We start from the raw sequence: 21,538 nt of genomic DNA on the forward strand, positions 1-21,538 counted from the left end.
AAAACGGATCGGTCTCAAAACATTTTATCGCGATTAAAAAGACAACAATTTCGGATTTTTTAAGTGGACGCTATTATTTGGATTGACCTGTGTGGGTTGCATCATCACAGCGACCGGCTATTTCATCTATTGTGATTATCACTAATTATATCACGGAGTCAAGGCCAACAGAATTAAAGTGGTGATATTGTAGAATTTTCTTAGCTCCAACTGTATTAAACTACCCTGTCTGGGGCACATGACTGCCCAGGACTCCCAGGAGTGCGCTTCGTGTGCCCATTAAAAGTTCAACAATTCGAAACATTGCAGTCTGGGACCTGCAACGAGCCCGAACGTTGGTTTGTTTGACAAACAAATATATTATGTATATGAATTTGACAAATTCAAAGTATCTTTATTTCATATGTAAGCAAATTTTATTTGAACCTACCTAGATACTTACCTCTACACACGCCCTTGAATCGCCGCTTAAGTCGAGTCACCGGACGCGGATGGGAAGCAAGAAAAACTGTTTTGCTAGACCAAATGGTTCAATAACGGGTAAACAACGCTCTTAAAAACAATATACGATACACCTAAGTACCTAATATAATGTCTAAATAATGTGGTCATTAGTTATACGATGGGGTGTGCTTTGTCCGATCATATATTAAATCCTCAAAACAGTCTAAAACGAATACTTGACTCGGTTGTCTATTGTCTTTAATAAGCTTCTCTTTTCCTGCACCATTCTTAACATTCAAACGACTAATAAAATTTTTTAAAACACTTCCCTGGTGTTCTTGAAATCGCTTTCAAATTTTCCAATAACTGGTTTATTTATAAAATGGAACAACAGTGTCAGTCGACCGGTTTTAAAATCCCATCGATGGTCGTATCCACGACGGAACTAGTTCTGTAATAGAGTTAACTACTACCTCTCCGAGTTACAAGTTATCTCTAACGTTACATTTCCGGTCTCAGGTTACAAGAGGTGCTTGACAAATTTTCGCATATAAGTGTTACAATAGATTTATTTACAATATTCTACAATACAAATATTTGTTGCGTGTTTTTGAAATATACAAATTCAAATTCATGTATTACTTTAAATGTGGTAAGTACAATACAAGATGGTAAAATTTACCGAACCCTGTTTCACACATTTTTTTATTATTAACAAGTGAATCACAGCTGCCTATAATAGTTGCAATGGTGTCACTCACAGCTTTAAATCTCAAAGATTCACCTTGAGATATAACGTAAATAAGTCCCATGACCCTGTATTTTCACCAGGACCCTTAACTTACAAAACCGGAACGCAGTAATTCTCAGGGTGCGTAAAGATCTGACGAGTGCGCCGTGAATGTGCCTATTTGTTAAAGGCTCGCGAGCTGCACACGTGTTTAAGAGGGAGCAGAGGAAAAATTTCTAATCTTCGATTTGATTTTAAAGGGGTATATCCACTTTAAAGTTAAAAATAAAATATTGTATGATATAAATGATTGTACTACACGATATATTCAAGCATAGACACTAATCACAAACATAAAACAATAAAGTTTCCTCGATAGATAAAAATCACGAAATGACCTCTAATTTTCACATTTTTTCGATTCATCCTCGAAATGCTACAGGTTATTAGGACAAAAATTAGATAATTAATTATATTTATGCCTTGCATGATCGAGAACTGTCACTACGGATTTTTTTAATCCCCTTAGTTTTGGAGTTATTCCGCTAAAACGAATTTGGTACTTATGATGCGCAAAATTCAACATCTCCTGTCGCACGTCACGCGAACTTCAGGCATATATTTGTTTCACAAATTTGGGCGGAGCCAACGTCAAAACTTTATTGGCATGCTCCCTCTTAACGTAGCGAGATCTGTTCGTGACTTATATTGCCATGTATATAGGTAACTGCACGCATGCAGCACGCGTGTAGCGCCCATGATCCGAGGGGCACTGGCACTCCGTCTGTCACCTTGAGACGTAAGTTGACAAGTCCCATGTGCCTGTAATGTCGCCTTCAGCGTAATGGGAGAACGGTTGCTTCTCTATTGAGAGGTTGACAATTCGCGTCAACTCAACCCTATATATACTCTATCCTTACAGAAGACTTTTTTTATAATATCAAGTGACGGGACGAATAAGTCGTGTGACAGGTGATAAGCTACACGCCGCGCCGGTCCATAACAGTTACAGTGCCACTTAGAGCTTTAAATCGTAAAGATCTTAGTGGCACTGACAATGCGCCTGTCACCCTGAGACATAAGTTGACAAGTCTTCACAAAGTGCTCTATTGCTACCAAGACTCGTGCTCTGTAGTGGAACGTATAATCAATACGATAAACGAAAAAACATGGCACTAGACACACTGTAAGAATAAACTGAACTTCATTCGATAGTTGATGACTTCACCATTTCAGTCGTTTGTGACCAAGGGCTTTGTAAAGTACCCGAGATGTTTTTCTTTGTTTGTAAAAACATTAGTAATCATTAGGACGTCGTAACATTAACAATCCAGTAATTTTTGGCAAATTTTTTATCTTCTTTCACAATCTATCGGTAAAACTATCGACAACAACTACATAGCTATTAAAAACTATATGAAAGCTGGCAACCCTACAAATGTCATTTTACTAGTCATGTGTCGTTATGGCTTTTTCAAATAATCTAACGAAACCGTTTTGCGTTTTTAGATAACGTTGAGAAAACTATCTATTTTTGACAACTATCTACTTCGACTAGGGCGCAAGTGACGAAGCGTTTTATAACGCTACAAGCGCAGGGTTACAATTGATATCATAACATAACTAAAATAAGAAAGCTGTAGTTTTTTTCGTTATCTTTTTTTGTTTAAAAGCGTTAATATCTGGAACTCCAGTTGAATTTGAAAAAATATTTTTGCATTTAATAGCCCAAATCTTGTATAAATAACATCACGCTAAAACCCAAAAGTTTTATAAATATTATACACAAAATTACAGGTTTGTTTATTTACAATTAAACACTATGAAGTCTCATTTAAAATAAAACTAATGTGCGCAATCCGCTACGATCAGTAAACAAATAATTAGTATGCCTATCACCACGCGCGATTACAAACAAACTAATTCATTACTAGACAGTAATGAAAATTTTAAATTTAAAAACAACAATCGCAAAAGAAATGGGACCCGTGTCAAGGTCAAAGTTCAAAAATTTAAAATTTTCGGAAGTTATTCATTCTAATAACGACTTTCATCCATAACTCAAAAGTCACATTATGCAACAACGAAACACATCATCCAACCTCGTACTTGTGCAAACGGGACGCGCGTCCTATCCTATAATATCTTACTCGCTCTTGCCGTTGCGTTGCGATACCTCTACGTCGCCAACCACAACGACAACATCTATTGCGTGATTATATTGAGCGTTGCGAGATAGCAACACTTTAAAATCACTACAAAACAAGCGATGGTTGTCAAAAACGTAGTGACAATCTTAACGGGTCGTTGTGAAGAATAGGTAGTTTTGCTGGGTTAGAAAACGAGTGGTGATAGTGAAGCCAAATAGAGAGTTTTAAAACTATCTACTCTAAATAACGCCCATCGCTACATTTTAATCCGTCTTCAGAAAAGACAAGAGAAAACTTAATTCAGATGTATTATAATTTCCTTCAATATCGTATGCTATCAAAGTGTAACTTTTATTGATAAATTCGCGAAAATCGTACAAAAAGCTATAATTTCGCGCCATCAAGCTATCTAGTGGCTTAGAGATTACGTAAAATCATGACACATAAAATAAAAAAGTAACTGTATCTAATTCCGACAAAAAAAAATACTGCTTAATTGACAAAACCGGTCGATAGTTATCAATATTTGTACAAAACATTTTTGATAAAATGCAATATTAATTCTTAATATCTGAATTTACTACTATTACTGTAATACATTCTAAACACCTGCTGTTTACGTAGATAAGTGGAGCACAGATGTAAACAAAGTACTGAAATTATCCATTAAAATCAAAACCTTATTACGACAACACCGGATTTACATTTTTGTAACAGCGAAATGTATGCACAAAGGTGGTTCACTTTGTTTACATATGTGTCCTCTATAATACGCCTGCTATCTATAGAGATATTATGAGCGTAATATTGTATAAGTACGCATTAACACAAAATGTGTGTCACGTTTTTTGAAACTCATTTAGGGACTTCCTTCTTTCATGCGTAAGAAAATTACGCTTGAAATCGTCAAATTATTAAACAAAGCTCCTACGTAAGGCAGTTTACTTTTTTTTATAATATCTAGTGACGGAACGAACCAGTCGTACGCCTGATGGTAAGTTACACGCCAGTCCATAACAGATGCAGTGCCACTCAGAGGTTTAAATCGCAAAGATCTGAGGGGCACTGTCACTGCATCCATCACCCTGAGATATATGTTGACAAATCCTATATGCCTGTAATTGCACCTGCACCCTTACCCTTCAAAACCGAAACACAGTAATGTTGACATTACTGTTTGGCGGCAGAAACAGGTAAGGTGGTACAGCAAAATATACACTGCCTAGGTATCTAGCAGGTTTTTGCATTGTTTTTTATCACTTTTTTTACTCGAATTAGGTATCTAGCAGGTTTTTGCATTGTTTTTGATCACTTTTTTTACTCGAATTAGGTATCTAGCAGGTTTTTGCACGGTACTAAAAATCAGGTTTTTAATCACTTTTTTTACTCGAATTTTTTTAGGTCTATTTCTTTACTTGAAACATAAGTAACGAAATAAATATTATAATCTAATATATGTATATAGATATTTTTAATTTATTTATTTAAGAAAACGTATAGTGTTATACAAACATATATTAACATTATTATCAAACTAGGTTATTTCATTAAATACGTACAAGTGTTACAAAATATGAGTTTGTACAATGGACCTACATAACGCACTTGACAACTAACACAGTATTATCTCAAAAATTGTGTTATATTATATTTTATCTCAAAATTGCGTTATATTAATAATTTATCTCCAAAATTTCGCTATATTTGTATGTCATTCGTATACGATTTACATTCAAAATGACAGGACAACACTGTCGCTTTGAAATTAAATAGGTAATATTAATATAACTTAGAGCAATTTTGAGATAATACTATGTTAGTTGTCTTGTGCGATATAACCAATCCAAAATGAAAAGAACTGGTGACACTAACAATATTTTGTAGTCTGCAATTAAACCAGCTGTGACAGAGGTTTTAGTTTATTCATGGGGTCCTCTGTCAAATTAATATCTCCCACTTTTTTCTTGTAACTCATCAAATTTTTATTTAACTTTAATGGGGTAATTTTACACTTCGGATGTGTGTATATTTAAATAGCCATTTAAACAGGTAGCTTTCAAGTTTCATATAACTACATCCTAGGATTATATTACTAAAAGTTAGTTGTCCTATAACCCCTGCGCTATATATACCTACATCTTGACCAAATTGAAGCGCCGCCGCCGCGACGTTATCACGTGTGTGGTATTATGTTGTTGTACCGTAGTAGCGCGGTATAAATACCACATTGTAAACAGAAACTTGACAACAAGGCATTCCTACACACAAACCACCTATATTATAACGAGTAGATTAACACATTACTAGGATTACGATTCAGGTTTTATAGAAAAAATGTCGTTAATTACAAATCAATTACAAAATTGTTGCAAGCGACAACGTCGTTTACCGATTTGTTATTATTGTAACAATCAGTACCGTGTTTTGGATTTAACATGATTTGTTTTGTCATTAGAGTGTTATTTTATAAGATAAACCTCAATCATTACAAATTTAAAACTTTATAAAATAATACCTAGATAATCTTAATTTATATCTTAATCTGCATCTAATATTTACGTCCTAATCAAAACAATAAAAATAGTTTTCGTTTTTTTCTAACAATCGTCGGCATACGTAAAAAATAAGCATTGTAGACTGAATTAATATAAGAGTTTAAAAGAAAACAATAGAAGTGGAATGTAAAATAAATAGCATTTATTACTAAACCGTAAATAAAAACAGACAAACACTCACCTCTATAATTCTCTGATACGATCAAATAACATTAACCCCCGGGAAATATTGTTTATAAAATAAATTCACTCAATATCAACTTTGTGACAAATGTATCTTAACAATATTCGAAAAAAACTTAATTAATATTTTTTTCTAAACTTAATTTTATTGTCATACAAATATATCAAAAATAGTTTTAAAACTTTTCTTTCTCAAGAACACATTTATCGATGTTTTGAGCACACAATTCACATACATACGTCCATACAAGACGACGTCTGCCGGGCAACTGAACCGTACTACAAACTAATATGTATATATATATATAATGTGTTATCTATGCGTACCTATTACTAACTCGCATGAATACGAAGATACTCTGTGATACAATGAGCTGTTTAGTAGCACATATTTGTGTACCTACCATACAAATAATTCAATCCACGTCATTGTTATAAATTGAATAGTGCTATATACAGGACGCAATAAAAACCTTTTCGGGCTGTTGCCTTTAACTTTTTCGTTGTGTGCGTCATTTTGGTAGCCATATATGCTTCTTTTAGTAAATTAAGTTTAAGTTATAGATAAGCAAAACGAATGTTAAAGAACCTTAATTATCATACACAATCATAATTGGATACAATTTTAAAAGCCCAATCGTAAAGTGAAACGGATAGTGATTTGGCCGGATACCGGATATCCGGTGAGCGCCTAGGCCGGTTAGCCGGATATATGGCCGCAGGATATCTGACCCACTCCCGCAAATGTCACGACCGGTTGACAGAGCGCCTTGATTGATTGATTAGTGAATGATTGCACTTTCACATCGACGATTTGATTTGTTGTGGTCACTTGATTTTTTTTAAAAAACGATTAATTTATTCGATAACACAAACAAATACATAACACTCACTATATTTTAATATCAGTGCTGTTTGTTTGTTGTGCCGAATGCCAATTTCTCGCAGTGGAGAAGGAAAAAGCAATTATATTATCCTTTGGCTATATTAAAATTTGTAGTTGTTATAAGTCTAGCAAATGATACGCCCGTTACTATTTTCTTTCAATTTGATTTCATTAATTTGTTTGTGATCTGACTAATTCTAAGCCATGATACCGAATTTGCCGAAACAAAATTTAATCTACGTACACGTTTCATTATTGTAGGTGCACATTGTATTTGAAGATAGTTGAAATCGATCGTGATCGCGATCCATTCATTTGGTCGTCTGGCAATAACAAATAGTACTAAAACTTTAAAAAAGTTTGCAAGAGTTTTTAGTGAAAAATGGTCCTCTGAAGCTGGTCTTGTTTATGAAAATAAATAGGACCGACTTTAACCACTTAATACAGAAAAAACTGGTTATCATCCATCATAATTTGCCTTTATTGAAATTTGAGTACTAAATTAACAGATAATGTTGTCTAACTTCATAGTTCTTTCAATTATAAATAACAAACAGATTGTCAACGATCCTGTAATTGTAATTTATCCTATTACTATAATATTTCATCAATAAATAAATTTATTTGGCGTACTGATTATGAATTTTTCTCAGTTTTAAACATCCGGTATCCAGCCGGATAGTACAAATAGGCCGGATAGGCCGGATACTGGTTAGTTACCGGATATTCGTTTCATGCTCACCTAATTGTGTTGTTAGCTCGGAAGAAAAAATCAATGGATGAACTAATGACATTATACATATAGTAAACGGACGGTGTTCTGCATAATTGTGTTAACTCACAAAACGACAGTGAATGCTGATAAATAATAACGTGTCAACCAACATGATCAGTTTTGTGGAAATGGCGCTTAAAGATTTTATGATGATTTGTTCTAAAATTTATATTTATTGTCCAATGGCATGATTTACAAATCACGTGAAAACAGTTCCAAATTTAAACTGACCAATCATATGCGCTCTGGTCATAGTTATATGACTGCTACGCTGAGTTCATAAAGAGTGTAGCATTTTTACCATTTATTTAATCTTATCTTGTCTTCATATACGGGTACATGTGATAGGAGGCCAGTTTTTATTGTTAGAAGAACGTCAAAGGTATGGCGTGTCGCAAAATTCTTTGAAGACAATCATGACTTACGTACAAAGTGTTCCAATTTCCTAGTACTCCAGAATTTAGCGGCTAAAACCATACGTTTCTTTATTGATAATTATCCTCAGTATTTTAAAACACATGGTGAAGTCATTCAAAAGCAAACTAGAGCGAAAATTATCAACCTTTTGTACAAATTTTGTTGACACACAGTACTTGTAAGAAGTGCTTCAGAGCGTGTATAATGATTTTCAATCATTTTTAAAAATTAAATCAATTCCTACATGGGCCTTGTATGTATGCCAAGAATACAAGATATTTATTCGCTGAAAAATGTAGTTTACAATGGTGTTATAGTATATTATTATTAGATCGTACATTTCACCAAAACATGGCATGCGAATATTTTACACAATTCTTATTTCAATCACGCACAGGTGGTTAAATTTTACATTTTGTGTTATCTGTTAAAAATCATTTATATTGTAGTAGCATTGTGTAACTAACAAATTATGTAATTTTATTTTAAATTGCCTACAATTTAGTTCATTAACTGCATCTGGTATTTTATTAAATAATTTAGGTGCCAATATAAACATCGTTCTATTGTAAAATTCCAAGGTGGGGCGTTGTTTTGGCCGTATTTTTTATTTTGTTCCTTGTTTTCCTGGGATGTCTGGTTTTCACTAGATTAAAGTTGCCTGGATTTTGTTTTAGGTATGTAAACACAGGCCTCGTAAATATACATAGATGGTAGGGTTAAAATCTTTAGTTTTCTAAAATAGGGTACACAGCTTTCTCGCTGGCCCACACCAAACATGGCCCTGACACTTTTCTTCTGGGTTTTAAACAGTGGTGTAATATGTGTTGCAGCAGCGTTCCCCCAAAGCAGCAGACCATATCGCAAACTAGAGGCTACATAGGCGTGATAAGCACAAAGAGCAGTTTTTTGTGACGTTATTCTCGTCAGATTTTTCTGGACGTATACGTATTTACTAAGTTTAGTATTTAACTTATTTATATGTGACTTCCAGCTCATATTATATTGATATTATATCACATTATATTATCTACTACTACTACAGTACTAGTACATCAGCTTACACGCACACACTGCTGGAATTCAGACTCCCCACACCACACCAACTGTGCTAATTTTAAATCATCTCAGTTGTGTGTCGGTAGAGTCAATGACAGGATTTCGTAAGTTTGGTATTCTGCTAAAAGTAACTCTTCACTTTCTTCACAAGCCACTATTATAAAACACAATCGAGCCGAGCCTGCCCGAACGAACTACTTTTGTAATCGTTATATTATAGAAGGCAACAATTTTGAGGTTGGCACGGGGGCGGCAGAAATCAACGCTACGCCACACAGTGGGCCGTAATTGATAATTCTTGGACATAGGAATAAGTCGTGGAGAATCGAGCTAATTTTTTTTAATGTGATAGAGCAAAAAAAAATATTGTTTTTTTGTTCTTGATAGAGAATGTTTGGATCTATACTGTAAATAAACCACACACATTACATTTTCCTACATTTCGAGATAAAAAACAAAATGTTTATTTCTCCAAACAAAAAAGAATTTTTTTCTCTGAAACAATCGGCTTTTCAAGAATTTACATAAAAATAAAAGTTATCAGGAATGTTATTATTTATCATATGAAAAAAATGAGCTCTGTATTCCTAAAAGTTGATTAAAAATGCCTGAAATAAAAAGTATACATTTTAGGCTAAATTATTATTTAATCATGTCAACAATTTTAGGAATACAGAGCTGATTTTTGTTCATATAATATAATAAAAAAATTGTATGGCCTACATTTATTTCTCTCGTGAGTTTGGGTGTAATTTGTGGTTGTCTATGTGTGTGTGTGTCCATGGCACTCGCGGCACTGGATTTGCCTAGTGCGAGGCTATGTTGAGTGTGTGCGTTATTATTATTATTATAAAACGCTCTACTAATATACACTATAATATTTTGACAGCCTCGTCAATATAGACGCATAAAATAACCTAAATAACATACCCACAAAAACCACTCTAGACAATAATAAAAAATATATATTACAAAAAAAAATTTTTTTTATTCTGGCCTCTTGTGGAATTTCTTGCTTTTCTGGCCCACGATGGAAAAAAATTGCCCTCCCCTGACCTGTACTAGACAAACATGGAATATCTTCGTCCACATCGTCGTTTAACATCAGGGTTAATTATGACCAAACCTTAGTCTTTTTACATAAAGAAAGCCCCTGATTAGATAATAATTTGCCAGACAACCACATCGATTGCCTGGACTCAGCTAGGGAATTCCCTGCACTATGAGTACCAGACCAACGGAATACACTCCGGGACACAACTCAGAATACCCAGGCCTGAACCGATTTTAGAAAAGTTCATTTCCCAAATTGATCTTACCGGGAATTGAATCCGGGACGTCCGCAACCACCGAGGTCGTCAAAAATCATAAATGTTGTTGGTAAGCAATAAAACGCTATTTTATTACAAAATTTTATTAAACGCTATACATATAAAAAATAACAATCACTTGTAAGTAACATTAAAACATAATATGTACAATATGATTTATAAAAAGGGATTATATAAAATCTTGCATTCATTACAAATTCTATTTTCGAGACGATTCTGTCGCATTTTTAACTAATTTGGCAGATTTTAGAATTAGTGATGTAATTTTTATATCAGTAAAAAAAACACAAATGCTGGTAACATATAAGGGTGAAAATATGCTCAGAGAGTTTAGAGTCGTCTTATTTATAGAAAAAGCTGGTATATGCATCAAAATCTTAAACTTAATTGAAACCAAAATTGAATTTAAAACAGGACGTAAAACAGTTGTGAAAATTTTTGCTTACGCATATAATTATAAATACCAACTTGAAAAGCGTGTCATGAGGCTTATAGGTGACTCAGATTTAGTAGAGGCAAAGCTCCGCCGTAAACTTGCCAGCTTATCGTTATTCTACAGGATATATCACGGAGACTGGCGATGGAATTGCACGATTTAATTCCGCCTTCTCCTTGTCGTCATCGGGGGACTAAGCGTAGGCAGGGGTTCAACCCCTATATTGTGGATATTCCAAAGATACGCACGAAGCGTTACATTTCCTAATTTATATGGCAAATGGCTATGGAGTGGAAGTCTCTTCCTGCAGACATATTCCCTGAACGCTATAAGGGCCTTTTCAAGGCGAGAGTTAATAGGCATTATTTAGGTGTGCATGCGCCTTCGTTGACCTCATCGTCACTTTACGTAAGGTGAGATGGAGGTCAAATAAGCATTTGGTTTATCATAAAAAGACTAGCACACCAATCGTCTAGTCATAAACTAAGGAATTCCCTGTATTGTGAGTACTAAAGCAACGGTATGCACTCCGGGATACAACCCAGAACACCCAGTTCAAAATCAATGTGGAAAAATTCATTTCCCCTTTTATAGTGCTACCGGGAATCTAATCGCGTAAAATACGTTTATTTGCCATTTATAGTAATCATACAGTTCTAAGTAAAATAAGGTAACATTGTATTTAACCTGCAAGCAGATGTGCAAGTATTTATGGAGTTTCATGTTTACGGTCAATTGCATTTTCAATTAATGTTCTAAGTAATCTTATAGCCAGTTTGTCAACTGCAAGTTAACAGTGTTTCGTGAACTCAGAGCCTCTTCATATAGCGTCCACAGAGCAAATCGGGGTTGCCGAGGTCGTCATTGTATTATTTATTCTACACTTTTATGTACTACTAACAATTACTGTCTAACGGCAGCGTATACACTCGTAGAAGAAGAAAATTACAATGTAAGTAACAATTTAACCCATTTGCCTATTATTATTAATCAATTTGGGGTTTCAGAAGGTAATATACACTTGAAGTTTAGATAATACTGTACCCAATCCGAAGCAAATTCATCATCATTCATATACTTTTTAATTTAAATGTCACCATTTCACCAAGCCAGACGACGACGCCAAAACTTCATTATTTTTTACAGATGTCTTACCATAGTCGCCAAGTCGAAATAAATAGACTTAACCAATAAAATCATTACAATACAGTCTAATCAAAGTTTAACTTTGTTTCATAATCACCAACCAGTGTGTGGCGCTATTAAGGTCCACACGCTCTTTAATAGCGTCAAACCTTGTTAGTGTCGAGTAAATGCTTCGTAATTAAACATGTGAAAGGGCCATTATCCATCAAAATACAAATGACAAAAGATAAGTATGAACAACCAATAGTAATTCTTATTGAATCATCATAATAATACTTCAGTTCTTTTTACTGTAATAGCGTTACAATATATACAGTCTCCTTTTAAGTATACTTAATGCCTATGGTACGCGGCCATGCTCTTTAACTATTATAAAATATAAATATTTAGGAAAGTTGTGTATAACTATTATTGGATATTAGATTTAAAGTGTTATGTGTTTTTTCTTGTTAATAAGTATTGTTTGTGATCTAATGTCTGTTGTTGTACCAAATAAAATAAAATAAAATAAAATAAAATAAAATAAAATAAACTATGGGTTTGTGAAACAATTGTTAAATTTAATCTTTTTCGCATGTAAACTCTCATTTAGACTGTATAGTTATTTACGTATTTGGAAGTTTATTTAAAGACCTCCCCAGTTATTTTTGGAGGATAAATATCCCGGGGGAAGAGTTATTTACAACATATATCATGTCTTATCTTTTTCGCACTTATAACTACTAAGTGTGAGAAGGACAGAGATATTGATTGACATGAAGTTCTGCATCCGCAGTTCAAGTTTCAACTCTACATGAATGGCTTGTAATAGCGTCACCATAATCGGGAAATTAAAAATTTTACTGTGCGACCGCTTAACACTTACTGGGATGTTTGACTGCCTACCTCGCGATAACCTTACACCCGACGCGCGATTATATACTTGCATAACACAAATTTGTACTTTAATAATGGGAAAATAAAACATGACGCGTAGCGACGCTTGGACTCTGCCAGTGTGAGTTGAGCCTAAGCTAGCGGCGTTACGTTGCGCCACCGCATTGCTCGTGTGGCACTCGGTGCGTTGAAATCATCGGCAGCGCCCGTGTGGCATCGCTCTATTATCTAGTACAACGCAACGCATCATGTGACATCCCTCTTAGTCCCAACATTTTAAAAATTAATCACTCCTTCGTGCAAAAGGTATTGGAGATCAAAATTATTTCATAAAATGGTACAGGTACGTAGTAAAATTATTATGTATACATTAGAGAACTGGTAGCTAAAGGCGTGTATTGCCGCTTGTCTTACCTTGCCAGTAAAGTTTAAAAACTCTATTATAGCCACGCAAAGCACACGCGTTAGCGCAAAACCTGTGTTAAGGAAGACAATTAACGCGTTCCGATACTAACTTTAGAATTGTACGCTGGATACAGTTTAAAATATTACTATAAACAACAGTGTACATATTGCCCTGTATCGCAATGTACTTATTAATTTATCTTACAAGGACTTATTGACTTAATATTTTACTAAACAGGCTTTTTCATACAGATTTAAAAAACTTTCCCTTGTTTTTAAGACATTTAAACAAGTTCTTGTTTAACTGTACTTTTAGTTCTATATTTATTTTATTGAATATCTTGTTTTTAACCGTCTTCAAAAAAGGACCAAGTTCTCATTCCTCTGTACTTATTTTTTTTATTTTGTTTTGTTACGCGATCACTCGGGCGTTAGGGAACTAAATTTTTTTTAATGGAAAAAGGGTACCTCAGTATTGGTCCCATTTAAATTTCAAGAAAATGTTCCACCTCTAAGAGTGGCAAACTACTACATTCCGTTACCCGATTCCAATAAAACTTGGCAAATAGATGTAATTCCAATAAAAAAAGCATATAGGCAAACTTTTGAGATCGGGTTTGTTTTTGACAAAAAAGTTATAATTACAATACATGATATTATTATTTTTTTTAAATATACTCAGCACTAGTTTATAGTTATTATTGATAGAAATATCGAAAAAAATAATAATTCCTTCGATCCAGCTGGACTTGAAGCAGCGACTTTTTCGACAAACGGGGGCAATCGCTCTCCCAAATGACATTTTTTTATGAGATACCAAGTGACTGGACAAACAAGTCGTGCGCCTGCTGGTAAGCGACACGCCTGTCCATAGCAGTTGCCGTGCCCCTCAGAGCTTTAATTCGCAAACATCTAATGGACACTCCGCCTGTCAGCCTTACACAAAAAATAACTGCTTGGCGACAGAAATAGGTCCTTTCACAAGAAACTCAACTGCTGTACGTGGCTGTTGCAAATCTTTTTTTTTATGTCTTTTTTGCCAAAGCGCCGCCTGTGAGTCCAGCCGGATATTAATTTTTTGTTTGTTCGACCTTTGCATCGAGTATATAACCAGAAATAGAGAATCTATCCCTGGCAACTCTTCAGGCAAATGGGTCTTATATCACTTTTAAATATCAACTCTCGTTTGCACTGAAATCACAAATTAGAACGCTGAAATAGTACACCGCCAACAACTGACCTGTGTGTTCGTCTCCGTATATTCCAAAAATATTCTGTATTTATTGTAATAAAGATAATATCTCTAACTACAGGGGGTTGTTCCATTCGGTGGTGTGGGAGAAACAACAAAATATCTAATTAGAAAACAAACGGAATCACATTTCATCGGTAATTAAATATTAAATATGTAATTTTTCAGTTTTCATCCATTATAGCAAAGCTCAAGTTAAAATGGATGATTTGAATTTGAAGTGGAACAATTGACGACCCGTCAATTGTTTCGAATTCGGGCGGGCCAATCGGAGCGCAGTTGTCATCGTAATGATTTGGCAGAATAGTTTTCACACAAATTAAATGTCATTTCGTCTGTATTTCTGGTTATATACTCGATGGACCTTTGTATCAATAAATAATCAGTTCTCTCATTCACTCTTTTTTAAGACTTCATGAGGTCGTCCTCCTCACTGAATGCCGTATCTGACTTTTTGTTACAGCTTGCAGTGTATAAATGTTTGTTTCACAAATTGATTCTACCGGAACCTCTTCATTCAGAGCTTACAGTGGTAACCAGTATATGATAGAACTATATTACAATCAAAAACTTGCTTATCGGCAGACACGGCTGCTAGTGAAAAAGGACAATATTCCGTTGCCCACAACGACTGAAGTTCTTTGCAGAAAAGCTTTGCTTGGACTAGGTGACATATCTTTAAACAAATTACAATAACCCATTACAATAAAACAATTAAACACAAAACTAGAATAACTTATGGCAACAGTTGGAAAATTTATTACAATGGAAAATAGCGCTTAGAGTCTAGTGTACTTAATAATATTAAAAAGTAATAATAATGTATAGCGGTCCATTATCTACCAAACCGAAAAGGAGGAAGATCGTATTCAAATAACCAAGAATATTATGCTGTTATATCTTATAGAAGAAAATGTGGAAGACAAACATGTCCTCGCAAGAATAAGTTACCTTGACCAAACAAAAATTTGCGGTCACGCAAGGAAGTCAAAAATTTTATTTTTTTGTACAGAAGAATCCTCGCAGGACTATATCGACGCTTGAATGGCAAAATGGGATAAGCGACACTTCTGGGTCATATGGAGTTGTATATACCGTTGAATCAGAACATTGGCTAATTTCAACGGTATATATAACTCAATATAACCAAAAGTGTCGCTTATCCCATTTTCCTTTTCAAGCGTCGATCTTCTTATTACTAACATCGTAAGCACCAACTTTAGTTCCATAACTTTTTGACAAAACATAATATTATAAATGGACCAAAAATAAACTTTAAAATTTTTGTTGTACTATCTGACACTTTTTAGATCTGTTCTGGTAGTAAGGCAGTAAGTTCAATCGTGCAAGCGTCCTCACCGACACCCGCCATCCGCGCTCCTGCGTTATCAATTTCCATAACATTATTTTTGTATGAAAGTAAAATATGTTGAATTATTAAAAGCGGAACAAAAGTTGTTGTTTATGATGTTGGTAATAAAGTCTTGCGATGTTTTTAGTCTTGTACAAATAATCCTGTCTATTAACATATCTCCGGTTAATTTCTATTGGTTAGTGAACATGGAGCCTCATAGACCAGTCGGCGACAAAAATATAATCAACATTCAAAACTTGGGAATAGTGTTTGCTCTAGAGTCAAGCATACTTTAAGACTTACTTTGCTCGCATAATCATACATTAAGACAAAATTAATTAAAATTAATGCATGGCGTACTACCTAAAATAGAGCATAGACTGCATTGAAATACGACACATCGATTCAGGCGGGCAGAAAGTAAACTTAATTTAAGTTTAGTGTAACTATTTCTTTTTTTTTATTACTATTTTTATTTAGTTATTATTGTTAATTATCCGTAAAAACAGACAGAGAGTGTTCTAGTCGAAACTACTCGTATAGACGACTTGCATTTTGCAAAACGAATCATTCAATCAAAAACATAATTTATTGGACAATGAAATGCCATAAATTAAATCTTTTACATCAGCGACCTACAAAAAACAAGCGACAAGAAACACATTTTAGCAATTGAGAATAAATTATCAATAAACTGTAATATTAGGTACTTTATCATAAACTATAAAGGCAAATTTAATTTAAGGTTATATGTCAAATCTGTAGGTAATAACGCGTAAGGAGAAAGATACTCAAAAAACTTTAAATCTAAGTTATGTTTTGTTGATTGTCGGCGACAACAGGTCTGTTCCTCGCTCACTGCAGAATACCAGCGTCCTGTTTTCCATGCATAACTCGATAAATGTTGAGTGGAGACCATTTTGTATTTGAGTCTATAATATTCAGACGAGAAGACGTGTTATTAAGAAAATGAGACCAAATAAATATTTTTTCTTCCTCGTTTTCATTTTTGTACTTCTTCTATTTTGAATCTTCAGTTATTTTTAAATTACATACAAAAGAGACCAACGCACTGTACTTAAATTAAATTTAGTTTGTTTTTACCCGAATCGACATGCTAACTTATAACAACTTATGAATTATTATTATACGCCACTATTTGATAATACCAGTAACTGAATAAGAAGTAATCGTCTTTGGCTATATCTTTATCATTTCACATTAAAAGTATAATAATAAAAAATGATTTAATGAATAAATCGCTTTTAAAGATAACAGTAGAACCTTTTCTTCTCAAACGTGTTTGGTTACGCGCGTATCTACTCCACGTGCGTATAGGCAAGTACCACAGATAATACACAATAGATACGCACTTAAAAAACAAACGAAAAGGGCTTCTGAGATCATGCTAAATTTGTTCTTCAGAATTATTCGCAAAATGATGTCTACATTATCCACTTTCAGCACGGTGTAAGTTACAATTTTGACGAATAAAAGTTATTTACACACTTCAATTTCGCGATAACTGTTGTAAAATGTAAATAATTTATGTCAAAATTGTAAGCTGAATACATTAGTGTTGTAAGAGACGATACAATTTAGAAAACGTAAATACATACATATATGAGGGTCTATAAGCCGACTTTTTTAATTAGTTGTAACTCTATTAATTGACATCTATCAAAAGCGATATAATTGTACAAAATATATATTCATCCCGAATTTGACTGTCTGGCTGGTTCACCGACACGTGCACAGACGTTGGGTGCGTGTTTTATAGGGGTTTGGTTTACAAAGGGTGTCTAGGCCTATACTCTAGCACGGTTATCTGTTGGGGTTGGTTTAGAGCTGCCACTAGTTTGGCAGTTCTAAAATAAATATTCTGTCCTTTTCATTCCTATAACGGATACAACAGATGCACTTAACTTAAAATTAGTTTAACACGCGTTCGAGCGAATCAACACCGTTATATCTTATCGAGACAACAAATTGAAATTCTTAAGTAAAAATGGAAAATTAACTTAAAATATAATAACATAAATACTGTACATAATTGCAAGGTATTTATAGCATATTTTAGAACTTAATTAAACAGATATGTAAATAACACCTGATAAAAGTTTTAAATAAAGCGAAATACATAGATGAACAATATTTTTTCATAACCAGATACAAATAACATATTGAAGCAAAATTACTTGGTAACTTTTAGCGTGATACAATTTCACACAACTAGAAATATGGTACAGTGAATTGACTATATTATTTTTAGAGGTACAGCAATGAAACTATTCCAATATTTCTAGCTGAAATTATTATACATTCAAATATAATTTAAATTGCTATATTTATTTTATTCGCGATTGTTATAATAGAAAATGAAATTATTTTTTGGAATCTAATTGGCGTGTATTTGTTTTTGTTTTCAAACAAACCAACGTTTCGAATTCTTTACAGGACCATGACGACATGGAACCTGTAAAGGGCCCGAAACATTGGTTTGTTGACACAGAATAGGAGACACACAAACTGACACTGAATAGGAACCTAAGACCTATCTTTTTTGAAGGCGAAGTAAAATAATATTTGTAGGGTTGCTAGTTTTCGTAAAATTTTAAATAGTCATGTAGTTGTTGTTTATAGTTTCATCGATAGAATGTAAAAGAAGATATATATTGCTTCCCTATATAAACCCTTAACTTGCTTTCAAATTGTATCATTAATTTTAATTTATAAGACTTATCTTTTGTTATACCCTTACTGGGTGCATGTAACATTTTAAATGTAACGTGTCTACCAATGCAAATTAATAAATAAATAAATAAAATAAAAAAAATTACCCAAAAATGGCTTGTTAAAATGTACATTTTAACAAGAATACCCAAATTTGATTATCTATATCGAATTAATATAAAAAAACTTGAAAATATGTCTCCTCTTTGTATTTTTCATTAACATAGTTCTAAATACAGGGTATGTATGTACGAACTTACAAAAAATATCAATTTAAATGAACTTTTACTCAGTAATTGGTAACTAGATGGGTCGAGGATGACTCAAATGAAACAAGTTCGGCTATTTATGCCATAAGCGTGACCTATATTCAGTCGATAGTCGATAGAATATTTACCGACAGCAACCACTAGTTGTTCGCAAGCAGGTAACACGTTTACATAATGATCAATCATTTCACTCCGTCTTCAAAAATGACGGACTATATATACCATATTATCACACAAGGAATATTTTTAAGATGGAACGAACGATATCGCTTCGATTTCGTTACAATAGTCGTGAAGTTGCGATATTACCGTCTCTCAAGTATAACTTATACGACCCTTAGCATTTTAATTAACAATATATTATTTCGCGTAAATTACCCTGGAAGCGGCTACCTACCATCACAGGTCGATCACGATATCCGCATTGTCACTGATTCGACTCTTCCGAGGACTCTGAGAGAATGGGCTCGGTATCGGGAGATTTAAAAAGTTTATTTACTAGAATTGTTATACCTACTAGTAGAAGAAGACCGCCGATTGCCTGAAAACAAAAAAATATCATTTAAGTGTGCTTAAAAAAAGAACACTGATATGTTACGAATTCGTTCTATCTAGGAATTGAGTTGCTGGAACCTACATACTCGTAACTTAGATTTTTTATTGCGGTAAATTTTCCAGCTATAAACCTAGTTAATAAACTTAGAAAGAATTTGAGTTGTAATTGGGTAAACCCTAATTTGAAATCAGGGAGACCCTAAGTTAAACTTAAGGATACCCTAAATTAAAGTTTAGTGTAATGTAATAATTAAATAGTGTCATTTACGAAATTACGGCGACACATGTATACCACCAATTAATGTTGCATCCTAAATCTGTAATGTAATAATGCAATAAGTGACTGCCTCCGTGGCCGAACGGTTACCATGCCCGGACTGCCACGCAGAGGTCCCAAGTTCGATTCCCGGGCCGGGAGAAATATTTATATGACCTACATTTATTTCTCTCGTGAGTTTGGGTGTAATTTGTGGTTGTCTATGTGTGTGTCCATGGCACCCGCGACACAGGGTTTCCCTAGTGCGAGGCTATGTTGAGTGTGTGCGTTATTGTTATAATAAGTATTTTAATTTAATTGAATGTTAGGAGACCATGACTTAAAGTTAGGAGACCCGGACTTAAAGTTAGGAGACCCTGACTTAAAGTTAGGAGACCCTGACTTAAATTTAGAGTTTCACTTATAATCCGGGGCAAATTCTAAGACCACAGTTACACCTGAACGAAATAATGTACTTACAGTAACCACATACAGCACGATGGGCACGATTCTATTCACTCTGAGAGCGAGCCTCGCAGACTGCGCGAATTCTTCGGTCAGGGCCAACTCCTGTCTGAACCAAAACATGGGTACCAGCATGTCCGGGTCCGGCAGTTGGTTGTTTAAACTGTAAATATTGTTGGTTTTAGTACTTATAACATATATACAACACTTCACAAGACGTGAACCATTATTGACTATTATATGCGTATGCGACATTCCTAAAATACCAATAGTGTTAAACTTCCACCAATTAAAAACTAACATCACACACCATTCGACTGCCATTTCACCTATTTCTGCCGCCAAGCAGTAATGTCAGCATAACTGTGTTCCGGTTTTGAAGGGTAAGGGTGCTGGTGAAATTACGTTCACATGGGTCTTGTCAACTTATGTCTCAGGGTGATGGGCGCAATGGTAGTGACCCTCAGATCTTTGCAATTTAAAGCTCTGAGTAGCACTGTAATTGTTAAGGACAGGCGTGTCGCTTACCACCAGGCGCACGACTTGTTCTTCCCGTCACTTGATGTTATAAAAAATACCCACATACGCGGAGATATAACGCTCGAATCACAAACACTTTGCAATATGGAATTACCGACAGTGCGCATGCGAATAGTCGCGTCTGACATTCCAATTTATTTTGATTTGTGGAAGGACCCAAGCCCCTTGCCTGCACGTGTTACTTTCGTGTTTTTATGATACTAATTTATGAGAAGAAGAAGTCGTGCGCCTGGTGGTAAGCGACACGCCTGTCCATAACAGTTGCACTGCCGCCCGCTCCGAGATTTTGATCACAACGATCTGAGAGGCACTACCACTGTGGCGGTCAGCTTGAGACACAAGCCAAAAAGTCCCATGTGCCTGTAATTTACCCAGCACCTTTACCTTTCAAAACCGAAAGCAGTAATACTTAGCAGTAGTACTTCCCTGGACGACTTCTTATATGTGCTGTAATATGTTTATTCAGTAACAAACATATTAAATAAAAAAAAATATTTTATTGCACAAATTTGAAGAACCATTTTTTAGGAAATCAAACTAATTCTCCGGATTGACAGTCAACCGTGACCATGGGACCTGTAAAGGGCCCAAAACGTCGGTTAGTTTGAAAAAACAAATATACGCGATTTAAATCCGGAAAAATAGTTTCATTTCCTATGTGTAACAATCGCGAAAACCTAAGAACTCGATAACCATTTTTTATTTTATTGAGCCTTTGATT

The 21,538-nt window shown here is 34.4% G+C and overlaps 2 protein-coding genes across 2 annotated transcripts in view; both read right to left on the bottom strand.

Annotated features, from left to right (window-relative positions):
• LOC113226368 (protein peste-like) overlaps window positions 1-6,335 on the bottom strand; it is a 67,912-nt gene extending 61,577 nt beyond the window's left edge. Inside the window, exon 1 of the mRNA XM_026458973.1 lies at window positions 6,061-6,335. The gene's annotated coding sequence lies outside the window, so the exon portion shown is untranslated. The remainder of the gene's footprint in view (window positions 1-6,060) is intronic.
• A 12,713-nt stretch (window positions 6,336-19,048) lies between these two features.
• The window catches only part of LOC113226369 (protein croquemort-like), a 34,598-nt gene continuing 32,108 nt past the window's right edge, over window positions 19,049-21,538 (bottom strand). Inside the window, exons 9-10 of the mRNA XM_026458974.1 lie at window positions 20,293-20,440; window positions 19,049-19,542 (exon numbers count right to left, since the gene is read on the bottom strand). Coding sequence (XP_026314759.1) covers window positions 19,429-19,542; window positions 20,293-20,440 — 262 coding nt within the window. The 3' untranslated portion in view covers window positions 19,049-19,428. The remainder of the gene's footprint in view (window positions 19,543-20,292; window positions 20,441-21,538) is intronic.

The sequence above is a fragment of the Hyposmocoma kahamanoa genome, unplaced genomic scaffold, assembly GCF_003589595.1.
Source record: "Hyposmocoma kahamanoa isolate Upper Pololo Valley unplaced genomic scaffold, ASM358959v1 190, whole genome shotgun sequence".
In the NCBI taxonomy this organism is placed as follows: Eukaryota; Metazoa; Arthropoda; class Insecta; order Lepidoptera; family Cosmopterigidae; genus Hyposmocoma; species Hyposmocoma kahamanoa.